General features: G+C 41.6%; 1 protein-coding gene and 1 long non-coding RNA gene across 4 annotated transcripts in view; one reads left to right on the top strand and one right to left on the bottom strand.

Annotated features, from left to right (window-relative positions):
- RPS6KA2 (ribosomal protein S6 kinase A2) overlaps positions 1-20969 on the top strand; it is a 484946-nt gene that overhangs the window by 46201 nt on the left and 417776 nt on the right. The window contains exon 1 of one of the 3 annotated variants that reach the window (XM_074948757.1): positions 17743-17837. The exons of the other annotated variants lie outside the window; for them this stretch is intronic. Coding sequence (XP_074804858.1) covers positions 17778-17837 — 60 coding nt within the window. The 5' untranslated portion in view covers positions 17743-17777. Of the gene's footprint in view, positions 1-17742; positions 17838-20969 lie in introns of those variants that run through there. 3 annotated transcript variants of the gene reach the window in all.
- On the bottom strand, positions 291-16191 carry LOC141984073 (uncharacterized). Its single transcript, XR_012638635.1, has 3 exons — positions 16068-16191; positions 1203-1321; positions 291-388 (listed from the first exon to the last, which is right to left on the bottom strand). It is a non-coding gene; the product is annotated as an uncharacterized LOC141984073 (long non-coding RNA).

Below are 20969 nucleotides of genomic sequence, written 5' to 3'. Positions count from 1 at the left end.
ACAATATCACATCAGCTAATGTCCATGATGTCTCAGACTGGTCCTGGATTTATCTAATCTAAGCTGTGATCTGTTCTACATCATAACATCAGAATATTTTTCCTATGAGCCAGTGTTGACAATGATTTTCTCCCCTGCTGCTATTTATAAAAATCTGAATACATATATTTCAATGTTAGTGCTTAGGGGGTGGACGGAGTGTTATTTCTGCTAGGACATAATTAATGGGAGCTTTTACCAAAGTGTGTTGTGGTTTTCTGTAAGCTGGTTTCGGTAGAAATGTTTGGATCTCTGGACAGTCACAGAAAATAAGAAGGTGGGTGATTTACTTCTGTACAACCTCTCCAGCTGTGGTTGGAGGTGTTTGAGGTTCATTTGATGGTGGTTACTGTGGGTAAAAGAAGAATGAAACTTTTTCACAGCAGAATTCAATCCGTGATGGATGAAGGTATATACAATTTGAAAGATATCTGCCCAGGAGCTGATCTGGCACTAAAATTCTGGTTTCCCTCTGTCTTTAATATGCTGTAACGTAAGAGTTTCAACATCACTGCATAGAGTTACAGAAAATAAATTTGTCTCTTAGAGCTACCTATTGTTCTTAGTCTTTGTAATGAGTTTTCAGACTCTGACATGGGTTGCTGTATGTTGTCCCAGTGTGTTCTGGTGCAGAGATAATGTCCAATCATGCACTCATTTTAATGGGAAAGTTTCCTGAGGATGCAGGCCCAACAACTTGAGTGTATTTCTTGCTAACCTGGTTATATCATGGACTGATATAAGTACCTGGGGCTTAGTTATTCAGCCCAAGATATAGTTAATGTCTCATAAACAGGGATTTTCTAAGTTTTTGTGCCGTTGAATATTGTTTTCATGTAGTTAGTTAATTTTATTGAATATGTTTTTGGAGATTATCATCCATTGCTTCAATGGCTGTAATTATGACAAACAATGTAATTACTTGATATGAGATAATGGGATAATTTTCAAGGCTGTGAGGATGGTCTTAGCTGTGTGACTGGCAAAAACCTTGCATGTAATTTAAAATGTTTTATCTCTGTGTGTGTAATAATATCCCAGAAATGCATAACAGTTTCTTTAATCAGGGGAGTAAATGAATGGAGCACTTGCAGAGTAAGGGTTTTAAAATTCAATAGCATGGCGGGTTTCTTATTTTTCTTCTCCCCTCCTGGAATACTTACAGTTGCACAGACACTGCCTTTTTGTTCCAACTCGTGTGTTGCTCTTGGTGTCTGCAGTGAATGCAGAATACAGACTTCACAATCCTTTTTAGAGCTGTGGGGCCTATAACAGGTCCTGCCTGCATGAAGAATAGAATACAATATAATCACAGAAAATATAATACTGGAACTATGGAAATCAATTGTGCTGTGTTCTGGTCACCTTATATCAGAAAGGAGTTAGCTGAGGAGAAACAGAAGGGATCCAAAGACAGGCAGTGAAAATGATGAGAGGTCTGGAGAGACTTTCCATATGGGGAGACACTAAGAATGTTCGACCTCTTTAGGTAAGAGAGGGTCTGAGGGAGTGTATAAGATAATGAATGACCACTCAGGCACTCTTAGTCACCCTCTCTCATCATACAAAAACAAGATAGTACCTAATGAAATTAAAAGGCAATATTTACAAATGATAAATGGAACTTGTCATAAATATAAAGGGAAGGGTAAACCCCTTTAAAATCCCTCCTGGCCAGAGGAAATCTCCTCTCACCTGTAAAGGGTTAAGAAGCTAAAGGTAACCTCGCTGGCACCTGACCAAAATGACCAATGAGGAGACAAGATACTTTCAAAAGCTGGGAGGAGGGAGAGAAACAAAGGGTATGTGTGTCTGTCTATATTCTGTCTTTGCCGGGGATAGACTAGGAATGAAGCCTTAGAACTTTTAGTAAGTAATCTAGCTAGGTACGTGTTAGATTATGATTTCTTTAAATGGCTGAGAAAAGAATTGTGCTGAATAGAATAACTATTTCTGTCTGTGTATCTTTTTTGTAACTTAAGGTTTTTGCCTAGAGGGGTTCTCTATGTTTTGAATCTAATTACCCTGTAAGGTATTTACCATCCTGATTTTACCGGGGGGATTTTTTTTTTATTTCTATTTACTTCTATTTCTATTAAAAGTCTTTTTGTAAGAAAACTGAATGCTTTTTCATTGTTCTCAGATCCAAGCGTTTGGGTCTGTGGTCACCTATGCAAATTGGTGAGGCTTTTTATCCAACATTTCCCTGGAAAGGGGGGGTGCAAGTGTTGGGAGGATTGTTCATCATTCTTAAGATCCAAGGGTCTGGGTCTGTAGTCACCTAGGCAAATTGGTGAGGATTTTTACCAAACCTTGTCCAGGAAGTGGGGTGCAAGGTTTTGGGAAGTATTTTGGGGGGAAAGATGTGTCCAAACAGCTCTTCCCCAGTAACCAGTATTTGTTTGGTGGTGGTAGCGGCCAATCCAAGGACAAAAGGGTGGAATATTTTGTACCTTGGGGAAGTTTTGACCTAAGCTGGTAAAGATAAGCTTAGGAGGTTTTTCATGCAGGTCCCCACATCTGTACCCTAGAGTTCAGAGTGGGGGAGGAACCTTGACAGAACTACTTATGTGTTGTGTAATCTGTAGAACTCACTGTCTCAAGATATTATTGAGGCACAAAGCCTAGCTGGATTCGAAAGGGATACAAATTAAGGGGCATTAGCCAACCATTAATTGCCTGGGGACAGGAAAAACTTTCCCTCTGGGTAAATTACATAGTTGTATAATTGGGCTTTTCTACACTTTCCTCTGAAGTATATGGTATGGGCCAATGATCTGATCTAGTATGGCAATTCCTATGTTTCTAAGGACAAGGCTGGCCTAAGCATTGTGAGTAAGGTTAGTGTGATGATTGTAATGTTACTAATGTATATATTTTGCATTTTGATTGGCTGTGGCCCTTCTAATACTTTGAGATTACACAAGCGAAATTAAGACTGGCCAGAGAATAAAAGAACATTAATAAATTAGAGTACTGCAATGCAATTTTCAATTCTGCATGCTGGATATATGAAGCATTACATCTCTGATTGTGCAGCTTCCTGATTCACTGAATGCAATGAGAAATTACACCAACATGAATCCATCCTTGTGGCAATTATTGTAACAAGAACAGTGCCTGGTATAAACCCTAATTCATTCTCATAACAATTTAAAGAGCCAAATTCTACCCTTGGATTTACACTAACTACTGTGAAAATTGATCCAAATTATGAGTCTCATGGTTTTAAATCGGCCTTTGACTCAAAATATGATCTTCCACTGATGACTGAATGTATTCTCCTTAAAGTAATAATCTTTTACTAGAAAGACACAAAAATGTTCAAATTTAGACACATACAGTGAATGTATAATGTACTATATATAGGTTAAAAACTAGCTATTTGTAAGAAACCTAAAAACACTGTAGAATTCCTATTCTCATCCAGATCTGCAAAATCAATTAGAGTTTTTATGTATAGTTTAGCATATCTGCAGCAAGTGTAGTGCACAAAGGCCCATAGAAATTGTTCTCTGAATAAGCTTTTTTTTCTTCAAAAGTGCAGAATTTTCAGGCCCTCATTCTGCAAGCAGAAGTGCTAATGTCAATCTCCATGCCTGCCTGGAGTCCTGACTTCATTGGGCCACAGTGCAGGTACATGGGATTGACACTAATGTTTTTACTTGTAGGAGTGGGGACTAATATTGTTGTTCTGTGACCTTTCTCCAGGTCTCTTACCTCACCACTCCCTGGCAAGCATAAGAAATATTTTAACCTGAACCCCAGAAAACTGCTATGTGCTTTCATTTGCCCCCCTCCTTTCACCATAGTTAATCAAATAATTGTGTGTAAATTGAAGCTTTTCCTTTTAGTCAGTTTTCCTCCTTTGGCCAGTTCCTTCAATTATTTCATAATTCAATGTCTTGTTAATATGTCAATTAGGTACGGTATGCTGGAGGTTAGTGTAATTTCACAAAGCGTGGACTGCGACATTATTAATGAATCTGGCGGCAAGAGGAGGATGGTTATAAAGGGGCAAAGCTCTATCTGTTAGACAGGACTCACAGCTGGGTGTGAGGGATGTGACAGCTGATATTTTGGTCAAATATATATATATTTTTTTGCAATTTGCCTGAGAGTGGCAGGTACTCTTTAAAGGGACACTGCCATCTTATTTTTTAAATAAATATTTATATTAGAAACCTTAAACTGAAATCTGTTACCAAATATTAAGTATTAACTAAGAACCATTTAATCAGATATGTCTGTCTCCTCTTTAGGGATATGTATTCACCAGTTCCTCAGCATCACAGTCTCCTCACACACACTCTGCTTTGCAAGTCTCACAGTGTGTCCCAGTCTACACCCCTTTATCTCATACCTCCCCGTCACTTAAGTGTGTTAGTAACCCTGTAAATCCCACTCAGCATCCCTTCTCCTGGTGTGTTACAATCAACACATTCCATACCTCCTCAGGGCCAGGGGGGTGGGGGCTATGTCCAAGGGTTTTCCCCACCAGCAAGAGGTGTTTTCTTAGGGAAGGGAGGGTCTATGCCTAGATAAATACCTTGAATTTACGGTTACCACAGGTTACCAGACCTAACAAGCATCAGAGAAGATAAATACCAAAAATATGTTACAGTGGAAGAAATATAATCATTAAAAAGTATGGAAATAAGTGAAATGAAAGAATTACAGTTCAGATGTTTGCTAACAAAAATTGACACCTATGAAAATTAACATTCAACATCCTTGACTTTGATCTCTTTTACTTTACTTTGTGAAATACAGTTGCTCAGTAATGTGCTTAATAAACATGGCATGATATAGAATGTCAGTTGTCTGAAGATGAATGATGCAAATGGTGTTTTAGCTATTATGTACTTAGCACAATAGATGTGATTCTGTAGGAGGCTATGTCTTAGTTACATAAGAATTGGATACAAGCCAGTGGTCCTTTATAATGTCTTCAGAATAAAATAAGTACAATGTTAGTATTCAGCAGTTAGATGTGTGTTCAATTAGACCTTGAAATGCATTGCTTTATGTAGTTTGGTGCAAGACAATTAGAGTTATACTAGTTCTTTGTCTTGAAATAAATGTCTACCTTTTTTAATCTTTCTATAACTCAAACACTGAAAGGTTTCAGAGTAGCAGCCGTGTTAGTCTGTATTCGCAAAAAGAAAAGGAGTACTTGTGGCACCCTAGAGACTAACCAATTTTTTTGAGCATAAGCTTTCGTGAGCTACAGCTGGTTGGAATGTATCCGATGAAGTGAGCTGTAGCTCACGAAAGCTTATGCTCAAATAAATTGGTTAGTCTCTAAGGTGCCACAAGTACTCCTTTTCTTTTTTCAAACACTGAAGTACTGTATTTCTTGGTACTGTAGCTCTGTCTTGGAGGTCACAGTTAAGATGATAGTTGGAATGTCAAATAGTAATTTTCATGTCTGCAGAATGTTTTTAGAAACAGTGTTATGGTTCCGGGTGACCTGTACCTTTGATCTCTCCTGTCTCTCTGTGAGCACCCATTTCAGGTGACCAGCACCTGCACTTCTTTCAGGGTGGCATGCTGTGATTCAACCCACTTTTAGTCTGGGTCTCCAGGTTACAGCATGTTTACCAACCATGTTTCCTTAGCAAGCTCAACTTGGTTTGGTGCCTACATGAGACTTCCCTTCAGGAGCTGTGATCAGTAACAAAATTCAATGACACCAGACAGCTTTCTCAAAAGAAAATATTATTTTTTAATCTACAGGAGCATAGCAATGAGAGGGAAAAGGGTTAAAACAACAAAAGGTCTACATCTATATGGTCTTACCTAAAAACTTTTAATTTCCCTCAAGACTTAGATAGGCCCTGTGTGTCCCAGGTACCCCTGCTCAATGGGCCTAGATTTCTGTCTTCCTTCCTGCAGACTCTGTCTCCATCCCTCTCTTCATCAGGGATCCTCTTTTAACATTTCCCAAGATTTTTGATTAAGGTTTCCCACCTAAGGGCCCCAACCTTGTCCCAGCTGGGGGTGGAAGCATGCCCAATTCAGACAGAGACAAAACTTGAAAGGCCTTGACACTTGTATTGTCAGTTAAGCACCAGTGATGCTTAACTATCTGAAGTCATTGATTTTGGTTCTTCCACATGGCCAAAACCACCTAAGACTGTCTTAACTCCTAGATATCCTTTAGCAAGCAACACCATAACCCTCAAACCCACAGAAGTAAATATAATATTCATTAAAATTATATTGCTTTCTCCCACATTTTTATGGGTCAGATGGTAGGAAATGTGGACCAGGGACCTTAGACTTGATTTTTTTGGAGGAGAAGAGTGGTAATCCAGAGTAGGAGGAGAACAGAGGACTCCTTCAAATCTTTCCTTCAAACAATTCTGCCATGATGCATACAAAACACTCACCAGGAGCTAGACAGAGGGTGTCCTGTGACTGCTGCATAGTATAGAAAATAGGATAGTGTGATGGGGTGGACTAGGCCCAGAGGTTTCTTGATGGAGCTCTCAGTGTCCTAACACACCCATCCCAGGAAAGGAGCAGTAAAGGAGTCCCCCAAGCAGCCTAGAGTGGATGCAGGGGAAGCAGCCAATCAGAGAGGCTGCAGGAAACAGCCAATCAGGGCCCAAGAGGAACATATAAAAGAAGCTGCAGAGCCAGAGCCAGTCAGTTTCTTGCTGGAGCTAGAGGAGTGTAGGTGGTGCTTCTGACTAGCCAAAGGGAATTGCAGCAATACAGACAACTCAGTGCTGGCAGGGACCGAGGCAGCAAGGAAGAGCTCCTGGCTGGCTGCTGGGCCTGAATTAAGGCTATGTCTACACTACGGACCTTACAGCGGCATAGCTGTACCACTACTCCTGTGTACCTGCTCTCCTGCCGGCATAATTAAACCACCCTCAATGAGTGGTGTTAGCTATGTCGGCATGAGAGCCTCGCCTGCCAACATAGTGCTGTCCACACCACCACCTTTGCCTGTGAAATTTATGTCAGTAAGGGGTGTGTTTTTTCACACCCCGACCAACAAAAGTTTTACAGACAAAAGTGTTAGTGTAGACAGAGCCTTAGATGAGCCCTAAGGTAAGGGTGAAGCTTTGGTGAAGGCTGGAGCTGTGGGGAAGTGGCTCAGGGAGCCAAAAACAGTTATTTAAAAGGACATGGTGGTGTGTGGCTGCTATTCTTAGGGTCTCTAGGTTGGGACCCGGAGTAGTGGCCAGGTTCAGGCCCGCCCATAGGACACTGGGGAACTGGCGTACAATCGGACAGCAGTAAGGGAAACTGGGAAACCACAAGGGAAACTGAACTGTCAAGACGCCCAGGTGGAGAGCTGGGGTCGGAAGGGACAAAGAGGGTGAAACCATGCCTCCAGGGAGGAAGCCCGGGGGGCTACAGCCCAATACCAGGGCCGGGACTATTTAAAAACGGCAGACACACCCAGCCAGAAGGGGTGCTCATGAGAGGTGGGTTCCACACTGTTACAGATAGTTTCACTGTTACCTGTCTTCTTCCCTTCCCCTCTGTGATTATGCTGTCTGCACAAGACTTTTGTTGTCATATGCTAAGATTGTGAGACTTCTGAGGCTGGAACAGTCTCTATTATTACATGTGTGTATAATGCTTATCAAAATGATCCTTGACTGGGATCCCTAGCCACTATTGAAATACAAATAATAGCTGATGATAATAATTAATAATAATGAATAAGGACATTTTTTGATCTAGACTCCAACAAGTCTATGGCCTGTGTTGTGCAGGAGATCAGACAAGATGATTGCAATGGTCCCTTGTGGTCTTGAAATCTGTGAATCCATGAAAGTCAATTCACTTAAAATTTTCCCTGCTCACAAGTGTTGGCATACAAAGCATTCCCTGTGAACAGGACTTGTATTTACTATTTTATTTCTGCTTTGATTACATAAATTGTACCTATTGGCATGGTTTTTTTCCACCAGCTACAGTGAAAGTGGCTCATCTCTACTTTTTAAAAAATGCTGATTCTGGATATTATTTGTTTTTATTGTTTGACTGTTGGCCTATCCACAAAGTTACATTGCAAAACTAATTACCAAGGGATTGCTAAATTACAGTCAGACTCTATTTTCATGAAGAAACATTTAGAAGCATGGTGATTTTCAAAAAGAGGTCCTTCTAAAAACTCTTCACCAGAAAAAGTATTTTCTCAACTTCCTTCAAATTTGCAGGAGAGAGAAACTTCTGCTTCACCTTGGGAGTTAACCTTATCATTGAAAACATGAGGTTGAATTTTTAAATTGGAAAAGTGATGCCTGACCTTAAAACGTAAGCTGGGTTACAACCTTAAATATTGCAAGAGTATATTTCTTCATAATAACAATATGCATCTCCGCATGATGGACCAGACTTCCAAAAACAGTGCAGAGCCAGATTTTCATGTGCTCAGCACCCACAATCAGGGTCAGATTTTCATTCTCAAAAGAACTCCTTTCCCATTTAGGCACCTAATTAAGGGCCACATTCTCACAAATACTCAGCACCTAGAAGCTCCCATTGGGACACTTATGGCCAGACTTTCAAAAGAGCTCAGCCTCCAATGTACTGAGCTCTTCTGAAAACACAGCCACTTATTTTGGTGCCTAGATGACTGCTGGGCCTTTTTCAAATCTGGCTCCAATTGTGGGTGCTCAGCTCTTTTTTTTTTTTTTTTAAATCTGCCCATGTGTTTGTGGGGCGATACTGTGTGACCTGTCTCCTAACTGTAAGAACAGTAGGACAACGGGTCTTAAATGAGACACATTGCAAACATTTGTTTTAAAAAAGCCATATTTAAATGTCTTCTCAAAAGCCACCTTAAAATGTCTTTGAACTTTTCTGGAAAACTTCTCCTACCAGCTGAGAGATCTGCTTCTTCTTTTGAGAATGTGAGTAGTTTGCATTGTGTAGCTAACGTGGCTGAAAACTGGCCTTGAAAAGAAGCCCTGATTGCAACCTCAACCATGGAGAGGGTGAGGTTGCAACCAGGGCTTGATCTCCATCATGCTACTTGACTTTGTCCCTTTACTTTAGTTGTACTTGTGAACATAAACTGCAAGCTGAAGGCAAATGAATTTCCTATCCAGCTGGGTATTTTGAAATTTCCTACAACTGAATTTCCTATCCAGCTGGGTATTTGAAATCCCAGCGTAGTGTTTCATTTATGGGAATAAAGATGTGGAAATGTCTCTGATGTTTTTGCTTTTTGGGCTTCCTCCAAGGAGACTCTCCATCGGCGGGCAGCGATCGATCCAGCAGGGATTGATTTATCGCGTCTAGTCTAGATGCGATAAATCGACCCTGACTGCTCTCCCATCGACTCCTGTACTCCACTGCTGCGAGAGGTGCAGGCTGAGTCGACAGGGGAGCGTCAGCAGTCGACTCACCACAGTGAAGACACCACAGTGAGTAGGTCTAAGTACGTTGACTTCAGCTACGTTATTCATGTAGCTGAAGTTGCGTATTTTAGATCGATTCCCTCCCTCCCCCCCAGTGTAGACCAGGGCAATATAATTTATTTTTAGTGGTGTGCTCTTACAGTTGAGATATTATATTCAATTCCCAGATGGGATTCATTTGGGTTCCTGCAGCATCTGTTTCAAAATTTACCAAAACAAGGGAGGATTGACTGACATTTGTGGGATAAAAAGACTTCAGTAAATTCTAGCACGAAACTCTGACCTCCTAAATGAAGTTACTTCCTTTCTACTGCCATCCAGTGATATTGACAATTTATGGCATAAAACAAGGTTACTGGTTGCTTTATAATGGACTCTGAGCAGGAGTGACTATGTTCGTAGCTGTGTGTGTCAGATACATGGGAAAAATATAATTGGGGTTGTATAGGTCCCACATACCTCATCACCCCCTACCCCCTCCTGTTACTCTGCCCACAAGACTTTCCATTTCCCTCCCTCCCGCCATGTGATTTTCATAGTCATATATTGGTGCGCCCGTCAAGCTGGCTGAAGGTTGCAGGATAGAGCCACAGAAGTATGTGGGAGAAGGGGTTTGGCAGTGAGAGGAGGAGAGAGGAAAAGGTACCTACTTCTTCCAGTTGCCAACCCAGCCAGCTATCCCTTTGGGTCTCCTTTGTTGTCTCCTTTCAGACTCACATTTAAACCATGACTACACTAGGAAAACAGGTTGCACAGAGGTATTAATTAACAAGATTTTAGACAGAACTTTGCACCCAGCATAAATGGGGCAATTAGACTCAAGTTCTTTTTAAAAGGGTCATGAACTACAATGAAATGGTACTTGTGCTTGATCTGAGTTTTGGATTTTGTGAGAACACCACCAAACCAGAAGTGCTTTGCATTGTTGCAAATTTTAGTGTGAAATTATTTCTTTAAGAGACCTCTTGCTACTATGGCCTTTAATGCGAAACATTTGGGAACGGCTAAACTAAGTTTTTTTTAATGAACTGTTGTACAGATGCCGTTTAAAAGGCCTGCAAATTGGAGATAATTTAGAAGACTTTAAAGAACTATGACAGGTTTCAGAGTAGCAGCTGTGTTAGTTTGTATTCACAAAAAGAAAAGGAGGACTTGTGGCACCTTAGAGACTAACCAATTTATTTGAGCATAAGCTTTCGTGAGCTACGGCTCAAAAGTGAGCTGTAGCTCACGAAAGCTTACGCTCAAATAAATTTGTTATTCTCTAAGGTGCCACAAGTCCTCCTTTTCTTTTTAAAGAACTATGTTGTGCGTATATTGTAAATTCAGAGCGTGTGTGTGGTGATGGTGTGTTGAGCCTTGCAAAACTCCCTAGCAGAAAAGAGAAGAAAAATCTGCATCAAACTCTGACCCAAGTGTATGAATTCACAGTGCTACATGGAGTGAATTCCTTAACACGTGGTTGAAAGTTGATTCAACGTTGGTTTATAACAAGTTTCAAAAAGTTGGAGGCTTCTCCCCTTTAGAGTGCTGCTCTCACCTCCCATGTGACGCTCCTAGATTTTGAACTTCTTCAATAATGAATATGCAGCGTTGCTTTTTAAATTTTAGTGTCTCCATTTAATTTTTACATTGTATTTGTTTCAATGATCCTGCTCTCATATCTTGGCTGAGGACAGTGGCATGAAGGTTGCCCCATGGATGCCTTGGGCAGGAGGGAAGCAGCTGCTGTGGACAGTCAGGCTCCCAGCTTCTGCCTATAGAGTTAAGAAAACCCAACTCTCTTGCTTGCCTCCTCCAAGGAGGGATCCCCAGAAGAGAGAGAGTTTGTGGGGCACACTTTGTATAGAGCGGGAGCTACCAGCTCAGCCATCAGGCCTGCTAATTCAAGCAGCAGGGCAAGGATGACAAGGCAGATGCGTGTGCTGCTTGTCGTAGTGGCTGAGGACATACTAAAACTCAACACTTTGCGCCAAAGATCGCCCAGTTTGTGCTTTTGATCTGCAACCGAAGCCTGCAGCAGTGCTAGCAGGACGTGGGCACCTTCCCCCCCTCTTTCATACACTCCCCCAACCCTTCTCTACTGCTTTCTGAAGGAGTGTCTGGACACAGTGAGCGGTGGCGGTTCCAGCTTTAAAAAGTGGCTGCAAAAATGGCATCATGAACTTCTATGATTCTTGAATCTCAGAGATTCCAGATTGCATGTTACCAGTTTGCCAGTAGCTTGATGTTTTTTCTGACTGTCAGTCCCACATACTTATCCTGGGATTAGAGAATTAAGTTGGTTTCTTTCCTTCTGGCAGATCACCAGTAATTTAGGATGTGGGGGGTGGTCACTTATGCCCTCATTACATCTGTGCAGTCCCTCTATCTCTAATGGATTTGCACATGTACAATTGACTGGGACTTAAGCAATTCCAATGCTGCACCTAAAGGAATAGAATCCATCTCACTCCCTCACGTGTGTGGCTCCACAGGGCTAATGGGAGACAAAAAAGCAGGAAAAGCTTATTTTTATCATTACAGTATATAGCTAGGACTTTAAGTAACAGATCAGAGGAAGACGGTTAAATTTTTACATAGGCACTTTTTTCTGAGTAGAGTTGCACTTGATCCAGTGGTCCTTATTTGGGGAAAACTCCCATCCACTTGGTTTTGCTTGTACCTGGAGCACAAAATCAGGCCCTAAATGAATTGCATTGTGTAGCTAACATGTGACGTGTGACTCCAACAAACCCAGCAGGATGCCCTTTGAAAATAAAGGGTTGGGTTTTCACACTGAGAATTAAATATACAGTGTTATTGTTACCAGGCACTGAGTGTCCAAGTCTCCTCTGTGAAGATGAAATTAATCCCTTGGGCTGTCCAAGCTGGTTTTAAAATGTCATATCAATGGGTCCCCTTGTCACAGTTCCTGGGTTAACTGCACCTCTGTCCCTTTCAAGTCCTTCACAAAAGCACCCCCTTATGTGTTAGGCCTCCAGCTGTCACTTTTCTCAGGATGGGAACCTGTGTTCCTCTCTGTTCAGACCAAGGCACAGTCCCCTTGCAACTCACTGTGTTTATCCCAGCAGCTCTGACTTTCGTTCAGCACCTGCAGTTCGGTGACAGAGTTAACAGCTTTCACAAAGCATGGTGCTTTTTTTTTTTTTTTTTTTTTTTTTTAGGACAAAAGCATTAAAGAGAAAATTTGTAATAAAACAGTTAACAGTTTACTGGTAGGCCCATACATAAGTGTTTTTTTTATCCTGTGAGTCTCTCTTGAGTCAGATCAGGCTGACCCTTATACAGTTTTTGGGACCTTTGTCTCCCAGGGCTCCTGAATCAGGTAAAACCAGCCAATGCTATTTCCCGCAGGGAGCAAAGCTTCAAAGGGCTGGCTATCTGCATTAATTATCCCCTAGTGACTCCAGATTCCACAAGAAACCCAGCCAGCCAGGAACACAAAGGTAGAAACAACACTTACTGATACCATAGTCTGTGACTATCCTATGTGCCCACAGTGTCTGGCACATCTCACTATAATAGACTTCGAAGTTTCCATGCTTCTGAGGTCTAACATCTGTGTTCAGCATCTCTAAGCAGAGGCAGATATTTATGGGCCCAATCAAACATAAAATATATATGGAGTCGCAGGTAGGCAGTTAGCCACGTAAGAAACTGACTTGTACCAGGGGACTGTCCCAGTATTATCGGAGTCCCCAGTTTATCACTCCTATCAGTCTGCTCAGCCCAAGTGTTCCGGTAAGTGCAGAAATCAAACTCTCAGACTCATTCATCTCAGGAAGGGAGAAGTCATGGGACTCCTGATTTTTGCATCCCACAGCTGTAGGTTGTAAGGTAACAGACTTTCTTTTTTATTGTGTGTTTGCACAGTGCCTAACACAGTAGGGTCCTGGTGTATGCCTAGGGCTCCAAGTCACTGCCTCATCACAAATAATACTAATACGCCTCAGAAATATAGGGTAGATTGAATGACTATCAGTTCAGGGACTGGTTTTTGGCTAGATTTGGTCCATTGAGACTTAGTACCAATAGGGACAAAATGCAATACTAAGTTAAAAGTATTTACCATTTGTTTATTGAGAAAGTATTAACAGGCTTACAGATTCTTGCCATGTAACTATCAGAAACACAACAAGAATCATTACAACAATGAGCTTTTGTGGAAAGAGACATTGTACAGTAATATAGCCATTTAATAAGACACTACTATATTACAGAGTAAGCATCATTATCATACCTATGACATATTGTTTCTAGTGATTTTTTTCTTAAAAAGATTGACATCTCTGATTGCACATATTAACAGACAAGCCATGTAGATCAAGTATTAATAGTTAAAAATACTGGACAGGTGTGCTGGGGGTTTTTTCAGGTGAATGTATTTTGTCTGAATAAATGGTAACCAAATATTTAAGTATCTATTTGTCCTCTCTATTTTGCGGGATACATAAATGTGTACTTCCCTCAGGTTCCCTCCCCAGCTCCTGCTCTCACCTTGAGTAGAGCAGGTGTTTTTTTTTCCTTTTTAAGAATGATTTGATTTTACAGTAACTGAAAGAGAAGAGAAAGGATACAGTCTAGAATAATATAATAAAATAATAATACCTAGCTCTCACACAGCACTTTTCATTGGTAGAGCTCAGCATGGTATAGTATATTATGATATTTACCTAAATATACTAGGTTTTTTTTATTTGATGTTAGCACGTAAAGGTGCTGTACAAACACATCGGAATACACACTGCAAAACAAGAGAGGAAACTAAATACTGTATTAGTTTGCCAGAGAATCTTACATCCATTCTTTTGTCAAAGGAGGTATAATTTTGCCTACTGTTGAATGATTTCTGTTGGTTACCAAGTCGCTTCATTTTCCCCAGGGGTTAAGCATCCGGCAGGGTTGGGCCTACAAAGAACAGGGCTCTTTTTTGATGAAATCTTTCTGCTATTTCATTTAATTGAGATGCTGAATTTCCTGCATTGGTAAGATTGGTAACATAAAGGAGTAAAATAAGCATTCATCAATGCATGAAACCCCTTCTTTACTCCGCACAAAAGGGTACCTTTCAGTGCCATATATAGCACAAAACAACAGGCAGACTCTGACAAAAGGGCATGTGGTGATGCTTGGATATAAAATGCATTAATTCTTTAAATGACACAATTGGCTGAAAGGATGGTGAGTAAGATGAGATTGTATGTGTTATATTTATTTACCGTGACATTTAACAACAACGAATTATCTACCATAGTAACCACAGCAGAGTTTAGAACATATTCAGACACACACCTAAAATACCTAAAAATAATGTTAAAGGTATTTTAAACCATAAAGAGAGTGGGGAGGGTGTAGAGAAGCAGGAATTGAGAATTATAGCTCAGACTCTACCTTCAATCTTTCCCCTAAAGCCGTGGTTTTTCAGATGTCTTCAAAGACTGGGGATGCATTAGCAAGGAACAATGGAGCACTTAATATAACTTCCATTTCCATCTTAAACCCGAAATTGTTTATTTTAAAACAGACCCTTCTTTGAAAAAGTGGGGGATCACAGAGACCCACATCTGGGGTTTTTCCTCAAAGGCACAACTCAGTCCTTTGTTAACGTTTTAAGTAATTTGCTCAAAATACTTCAATATAATTAATTGATTTATATTTATAGAAGTCTATATAGATGCCCATCCTACCTCTGGATGCCATTGCATAAATTAAAATACAGACGAGTGGTAATATAATATAAAGCACTGCCGTCTTAATTTGACATCATCAGCACATATAATGAGGGTAAAATTTAAATCCCAAACCTTCCAAATCTCAGCCAACTCCCTCCTCAAAATCCTTGTCAGGAAAAATAGGCTTTGCAGTGTGGCTAACAAATTCAGGCTCTGGCAGATCCAGTGGAAGTGTGTTCCACAGACAACCTCCTGTGTGTAGCTACTTCCTATTTGTTTGTATCAAAGGAGTTCCAGTTTAAGTTCCTCTGCTAATCTCCCTTGTTGAAGCATAGCAAGGGGAGAGAGAAGTGACCTCTCAGGTAAGTAGGTCCTATCACATTTAGGCTTTTTAGTTTAACTCCAATATCTTGAATTCTCCCTGGAAACCTATTGGCAGCCAGTGCATATTCTGGAAAACTAGTATAATAACCTTATCTAATTACATTTTTAAGGGCAACCACCCCCATCAATATACAGTATATTTCATGTACCGTGTGCTGGATAATAACATAAGAGAACACCATGTTTCTAAAACTAAACTGGCTCTTTATTAAGAGACCTATTTACAAAGATGTTGCAATTGCAGCTAGCATTCTAGCTATATGAACACAGACTGACTTCTTGGTGCCTCTTCCAAACTGTTCCTCCTGCAATCTGTACTCTTCCCTCCCCATTGATATCTTATCTATGTATCTGTAACTGATTAGATCCCTTGATATTTATGTCTCAATTTTACCTCTTTTTCACTCCATACTGCAGCACTATCCATTTCTGGGTTTTCCGAGTGGCAAATGAAATGTTTAAAAGGCCTGTTAATGCACTTTGTGTTTACTGTCAATGTTTTCATGAATCTTTTCCCTCCCTCCCCCCAATTTTTTTTTTAGGCCCCAGTCATCTAAACACGTACGCAAGTGCTTACCTATAAGTATGGGACTAGTCTTACTGGTTTCCACAGTGGGCTGAAAGTTAAGCATGTTCATAAGTGCTTGTATGATTAGAATCTTGCAGTGGATTGTGAGTGTGTATATGGCATGTCAGTTCCTAGGGTTGCCAACCCTCCAGAATTGTCCTGGAGTCTCCAGAGATTAAAGATTAATCTTTAGTTAAAGATTATGTTGTGTGATGAAACCTCCAGGAATATTGGCAACCCTAGAGGCAGTGGGGCAGTGAGAGGGGAGAATTAAAAGCAGCTGTTGCAGGGGGTAAAGGGGAATACAGAGAGAGAGAGAGAGTTTGGCTTCAGGTTTAACTGGTTTTGCAGCTGTAACTTGTTTGGAGAGAAATTCCTGCCACTTAAAAACAGAGAGGGATGCTTTAGGGTGGTGGTATTTATTTAAAAGCATTTCCCTCCTGTTACATTTTTGCCCTCACCCCTTGATATAATGGGCATAAGGACATATTTTTGTTTATGCCAGTTCTGTGCTGTTGGGTGTTACCAGACAGCTCTGATATCAAAAAGGCTCAACGGGCCAATTAGAATGCAGCTTTGAACAATCATTTTCCCCTCTCCCCCGACTCTTCTAAGCAGTGGGTTATGCCAGCGTCTAATGGTGTAACTCAGAGTGGAAGGCCGTGGTGGTAGAAAGTGTGCTTTGCACACAAGGCACCTACAACCTCTCTTCCACTGAGGAACTCCCGAAGTGAGCAGCACTGGTCAAGGTAGCTGGGAATGTAGTAGTTTAGGCCTCAATTCAGCTAGATGCTTATACAGATGCCTAACTTTAAACATCGGGGCTCTCCTATCGCCTTCATTGAAACTTCTCCTGTGCATAAAGCTAGGCACGTAGTTAAGCACCGTGCTGGATCAGCATCTCAGCTACCTTGGGCAGCTTACACCAGCAGATCTCCCACCAACCCTTGCTCACAACTTAAATTGCACTCTCCTGGAAAAACTCTGAAGGCGGCGGGGAGGGGGGGAGGACAGTGGTGCATAAAACTTGCTACTCCTCACAACAATGAATCAAGCCCAGTATTTGCAAATTATATAAATCTGTGTGTGTGTGTGTGTGTGTGTGTGTGTGAGATATCTTTGTGTAGTCTTCTCTTTTACTCATTGTGAGGAAGAAGTCTCCAATTCATTTCAGAAAAAAATGTAAATGACAAGCTCTTTTATTGGGCTTGGCTGAGTCACACAACATGCACACAATTAACAGGTGTACTGTGGCGACTGGCACACAGCAGGCATAGCTGGATGTCTTTCACAGTCCCAGATACTGAACTAGTTTTTCCTGTGGCATGGGCTTTGAAGGATCAGCCAGATGTTGAGCTCTGGTACATTTTTGCTTTCCCTTACATTTCTTTTCCCTGCGGATAAGAATCTATTGTAACTTTGCAATTATTTTAAAAAGATGGGTGCAGCCTGGAGGCTTGTTTCCTTTTTTCCTCCTCTGTGCTGACAAACAGAGCTAGGCTTCAGCTGAGGCCAGAGCTGCTGTGTCTATCCACCTGATTTGAGTCAAAGATTAGATCCAGTCTAGCCCTCACCTTTTAATCCGTTGCTGTGTTGGAGCTGCTGTCTGACGCGCGGAGCTAAGCTGGTTGTAGCAAGATAACAGGGAAGATGATAGGTGTCGAACCCCTGCAGAATGGCTCAAGTACTTGCAGAATCTGACCCACATCACGTTTTTGAATGCTGACAAAAATGATAAGGCTGTCTCACAAGAAACTACAAAAATTGTTCCTTAAAAAGGTAAGGTGCTTCTCTGCTTTGTTTTGTTTCGAACTGGACTGATGAGAAAGTTTGCCAATTGCATTGTTCTGATGCGCTGACTCTTAGGAGGGCACAACTGCCCTCAGCCTGAGATGCATTGCCCTTCTGTTTCACCAAGACAGTTCTTTTTCATTTGTGATTTTACTGCTTTATATTGTGTCCCAAACTATACCTAATGTACAGTATGCTGCATAGTTTGTCAAGTATAGTCACTGTTTATAGGCTCTCTCATCCTCAGGTTGTCTTGTCTTTTTTTTCTACCCTTGTTGCACTGTCTCGGAAGCAGAAGGCATTCCAACCTAGTTAAATTCTAATGTTCTCTGGTAGTTGCAAAAAGTGTGGGGCATCTCATCCTAGTAAGCAAAAAAGAATGCACCCCACTGAGTACTGCTCAGTTTTAAAAGAATATTAAAATGAAGAAGCTGTTGTTAACTCTGTTACCAAAAGCAGAAATGCCCATATTTTAGAGTTATACCATAAACTCAAATATACCCATGCGATTAGTGCACTTCCACCGGGTGTAACTGAGAGCATTTGGCATATTACTTTCAGGGTTCAAATCAAACTCTGTCTGAGATTCTCTGGTGAATTTGCCCCAGTCAGAGTTGTGTGTCTAAGCACTGCCAAAGGCAGCATTTAATAAAGTAGTCTGAAAAAAGTGTGTGTATGGGATGGGAATCTATCATAATCTGGGAATAGCAACTTTGGTAAAACAGTGTTTAAAGTGTCTCTCTCAGCAACCCAACTCAATTTTTTATTTCTCCCCCCTGCCCCGGTCTGTGACTCCTTGTGACCCACCCCACTTCAAGTACTGGTATTTAATATTTAGGTACTGTGGTACTGGCATTCTTAAATGTCTAGTTAGACTGTGGTGGTATCTGAAGGGGCTCTTTTTTTCAAAGTTTTAACATTTATCCCATGGTTTATAAATGTACAGTCACTGACTTTTCCCCACCTCTTCGTATACTTGCAGTTTATTAGTGATACATGAGATGAACAGTCTGTTAATTCAGCATGACTCGCAATTTCAGTATTTCAGTATTGTAATTTCACATTTTCCACAGTGTATTGTTTCACATTCACAGAATTTCACATTGATTTCCATAATATATGCTTTTGCTAAACAAAGCAGCCATTTTGATTATATTCTTTTTGGAACAAAAGGAAACAAAACACATTTTAAAAACATTGCGAATAAGGCACATTAATAGATAATCTGATTGAACCTGTTTGATTGCTGAAGATGAGTATACTCTTCTCCTGAAGGAATTCTGCAGTTTTTAATGTTAGGATCATTCACCTCTATGTAACTGTCCTTTTGAGATTCTCTAGGCAAAGTGAATGGTATATTGGCCGTCCCCCCAAGAATATGTACTTTTTATAGTCATTAAGGTTGTATGTGCATCTGATGAGATGATCAGATAATTGTTGATTTGTGTGTGTGTATAGTGCTCCAAGTCCCAAGAGAATTATTAAGATTAAAAATACATGAGGAGAATTTCAAGAATTTATAATTCACCTTTCCTTATCTAGTGTGCTTTCAGGAAATGTATCCTTATGTCAGGGTATGTCACTGCTGAGCTTCTGTTTTCAACTGATAAAGTGAAGGTGGGTGCAACCTAGAAGGAACTGAGCATAATTCAACCTGGAAAAAACAGTAGGGCATTGATAGCATTTGGTGTCCCTTAACAACCTGCTTTCCCATGAAAAGGTGTATATATACATGGTACCACACAATCAATACACAAGGTAGAATTGTCATCTGCCTATGTCTATGGTTAAGGCTAAGTTTTAGACAGGGGTATTTATATAGTAAAAGTAATGGATAGATCATGGGCAATAAGCAAAAATTCATGGCCTGTGACCTGTCCATGACTTTTACTATATAAATACCCCCAACTAAAACTTAGCAGTTCCTGGGGCCCAGGTGCTGCAGCTCTGGGGTTCCTAGGATACCGCTGCTTTGAGGGGCCCCAAGATCAACTGCTAGCCCCTGCACTGGCCATGGAGGCTGACTGCCCCCAGCCACCCCTGCTCTGAGGCCTTGGGGACTGCTGCTTGGCGCTCCCCAGGGCCACCCCTGGGACCACTGCTCGGGTGCTCCCCACGGCCAGCGGCCCCGGAACTGCTGCTTGGGTACTTCCCCTGGGCCAGCCACCCGAGCAGCAGCTAGTGCAGCTGGCCCTGGGGCAGCCTCTGGGACCACTGCTCGGGCACTGCCCGGGGCCAGCTGCTCGGGTGACCGTAGGATCAGCCGCACTGGCTATTGCAGCTGTGAAAGTCAAGGAGGTCACAGAAAGTCACAGAATCCTTGACTTCCATGACCTCTGTGACAGGATCGCATCCTTATTTATGGTTCATGTTGTTTATCAGAGTTACTTGGACAGAGGGGTAAAGAATGAACTTTTTTCAATAAAATACCTTCTATTAAAATGTAACCCTTCTGCCCATCAGAGTTGGCAGCAACAAGGGCCGGGTTCAGTATCTAGGGGTTCCATTCCAATAACACACAATGCAAAACCAGCTCGAGCCGCCACCCAGTGACCTGGGACAAATATATACCACCCCCGCTGGGCGTCTCCAAGAGGCAATACTTCCCCTCTCGCAAGCACAGAGTCTGAGTGTAGCAAAAAAGCCTTTTAATAACAGAGAGAAACAATGTGGCATTATGTTGGGGAAACACCACCAACAGGATTCATAACACAACCCATGAGCAAAAACCGACCCCAAGCAAATTGGAGTGTGTCCTTTCCCCTGGGTTCTTGAGTCCAGCAACCTGAAATCACCCAAAGTCCCAAAAGTCCAATGGCCCAAAAGTCTCTGTCCCTGGTCAGGGTAGCCCCAGAGTTCGAAAGTTTATCTGCAGAGTTTTACGTCCCAACCTGGGTGGAAATGGGGGGAGGGAAGGGGAAGAGGTAAGGGGCACCTTACATGATCTGAAGCTGACTGCTCCACAGGGCTCCGCTCCGCTCCACCAGCCAGTCCACAAACTGCTCTGCGTCCCACAAGCAGCTCCCACCGTCCCATGAACTACTCCACGAGCCGGTCCACGAACTGCTCCGCTCAGCGTCCCACAAACAGCTCCTGCTGTCCCATGAACTGCTCCACCAG

The sequence above is a fragment of the Natator depressus genome, chromosome 3 (assembly GCF_965152275.1).
Source record: "Natator depressus isolate rNatDep1 chromosome 3, rNatDep2.hap1, whole genome shotgun sequence".
Classification (NCBI taxonomy): domain Eukaryota; kingdom Metazoa; phylum Chordata; order Testudines; family Cheloniidae; genus Natator; species Natator depressus.
Note: the sequence above shows the minus strand (reverse complement) of the source record. Positions and strands in the feature narration are given on the sequence as shown.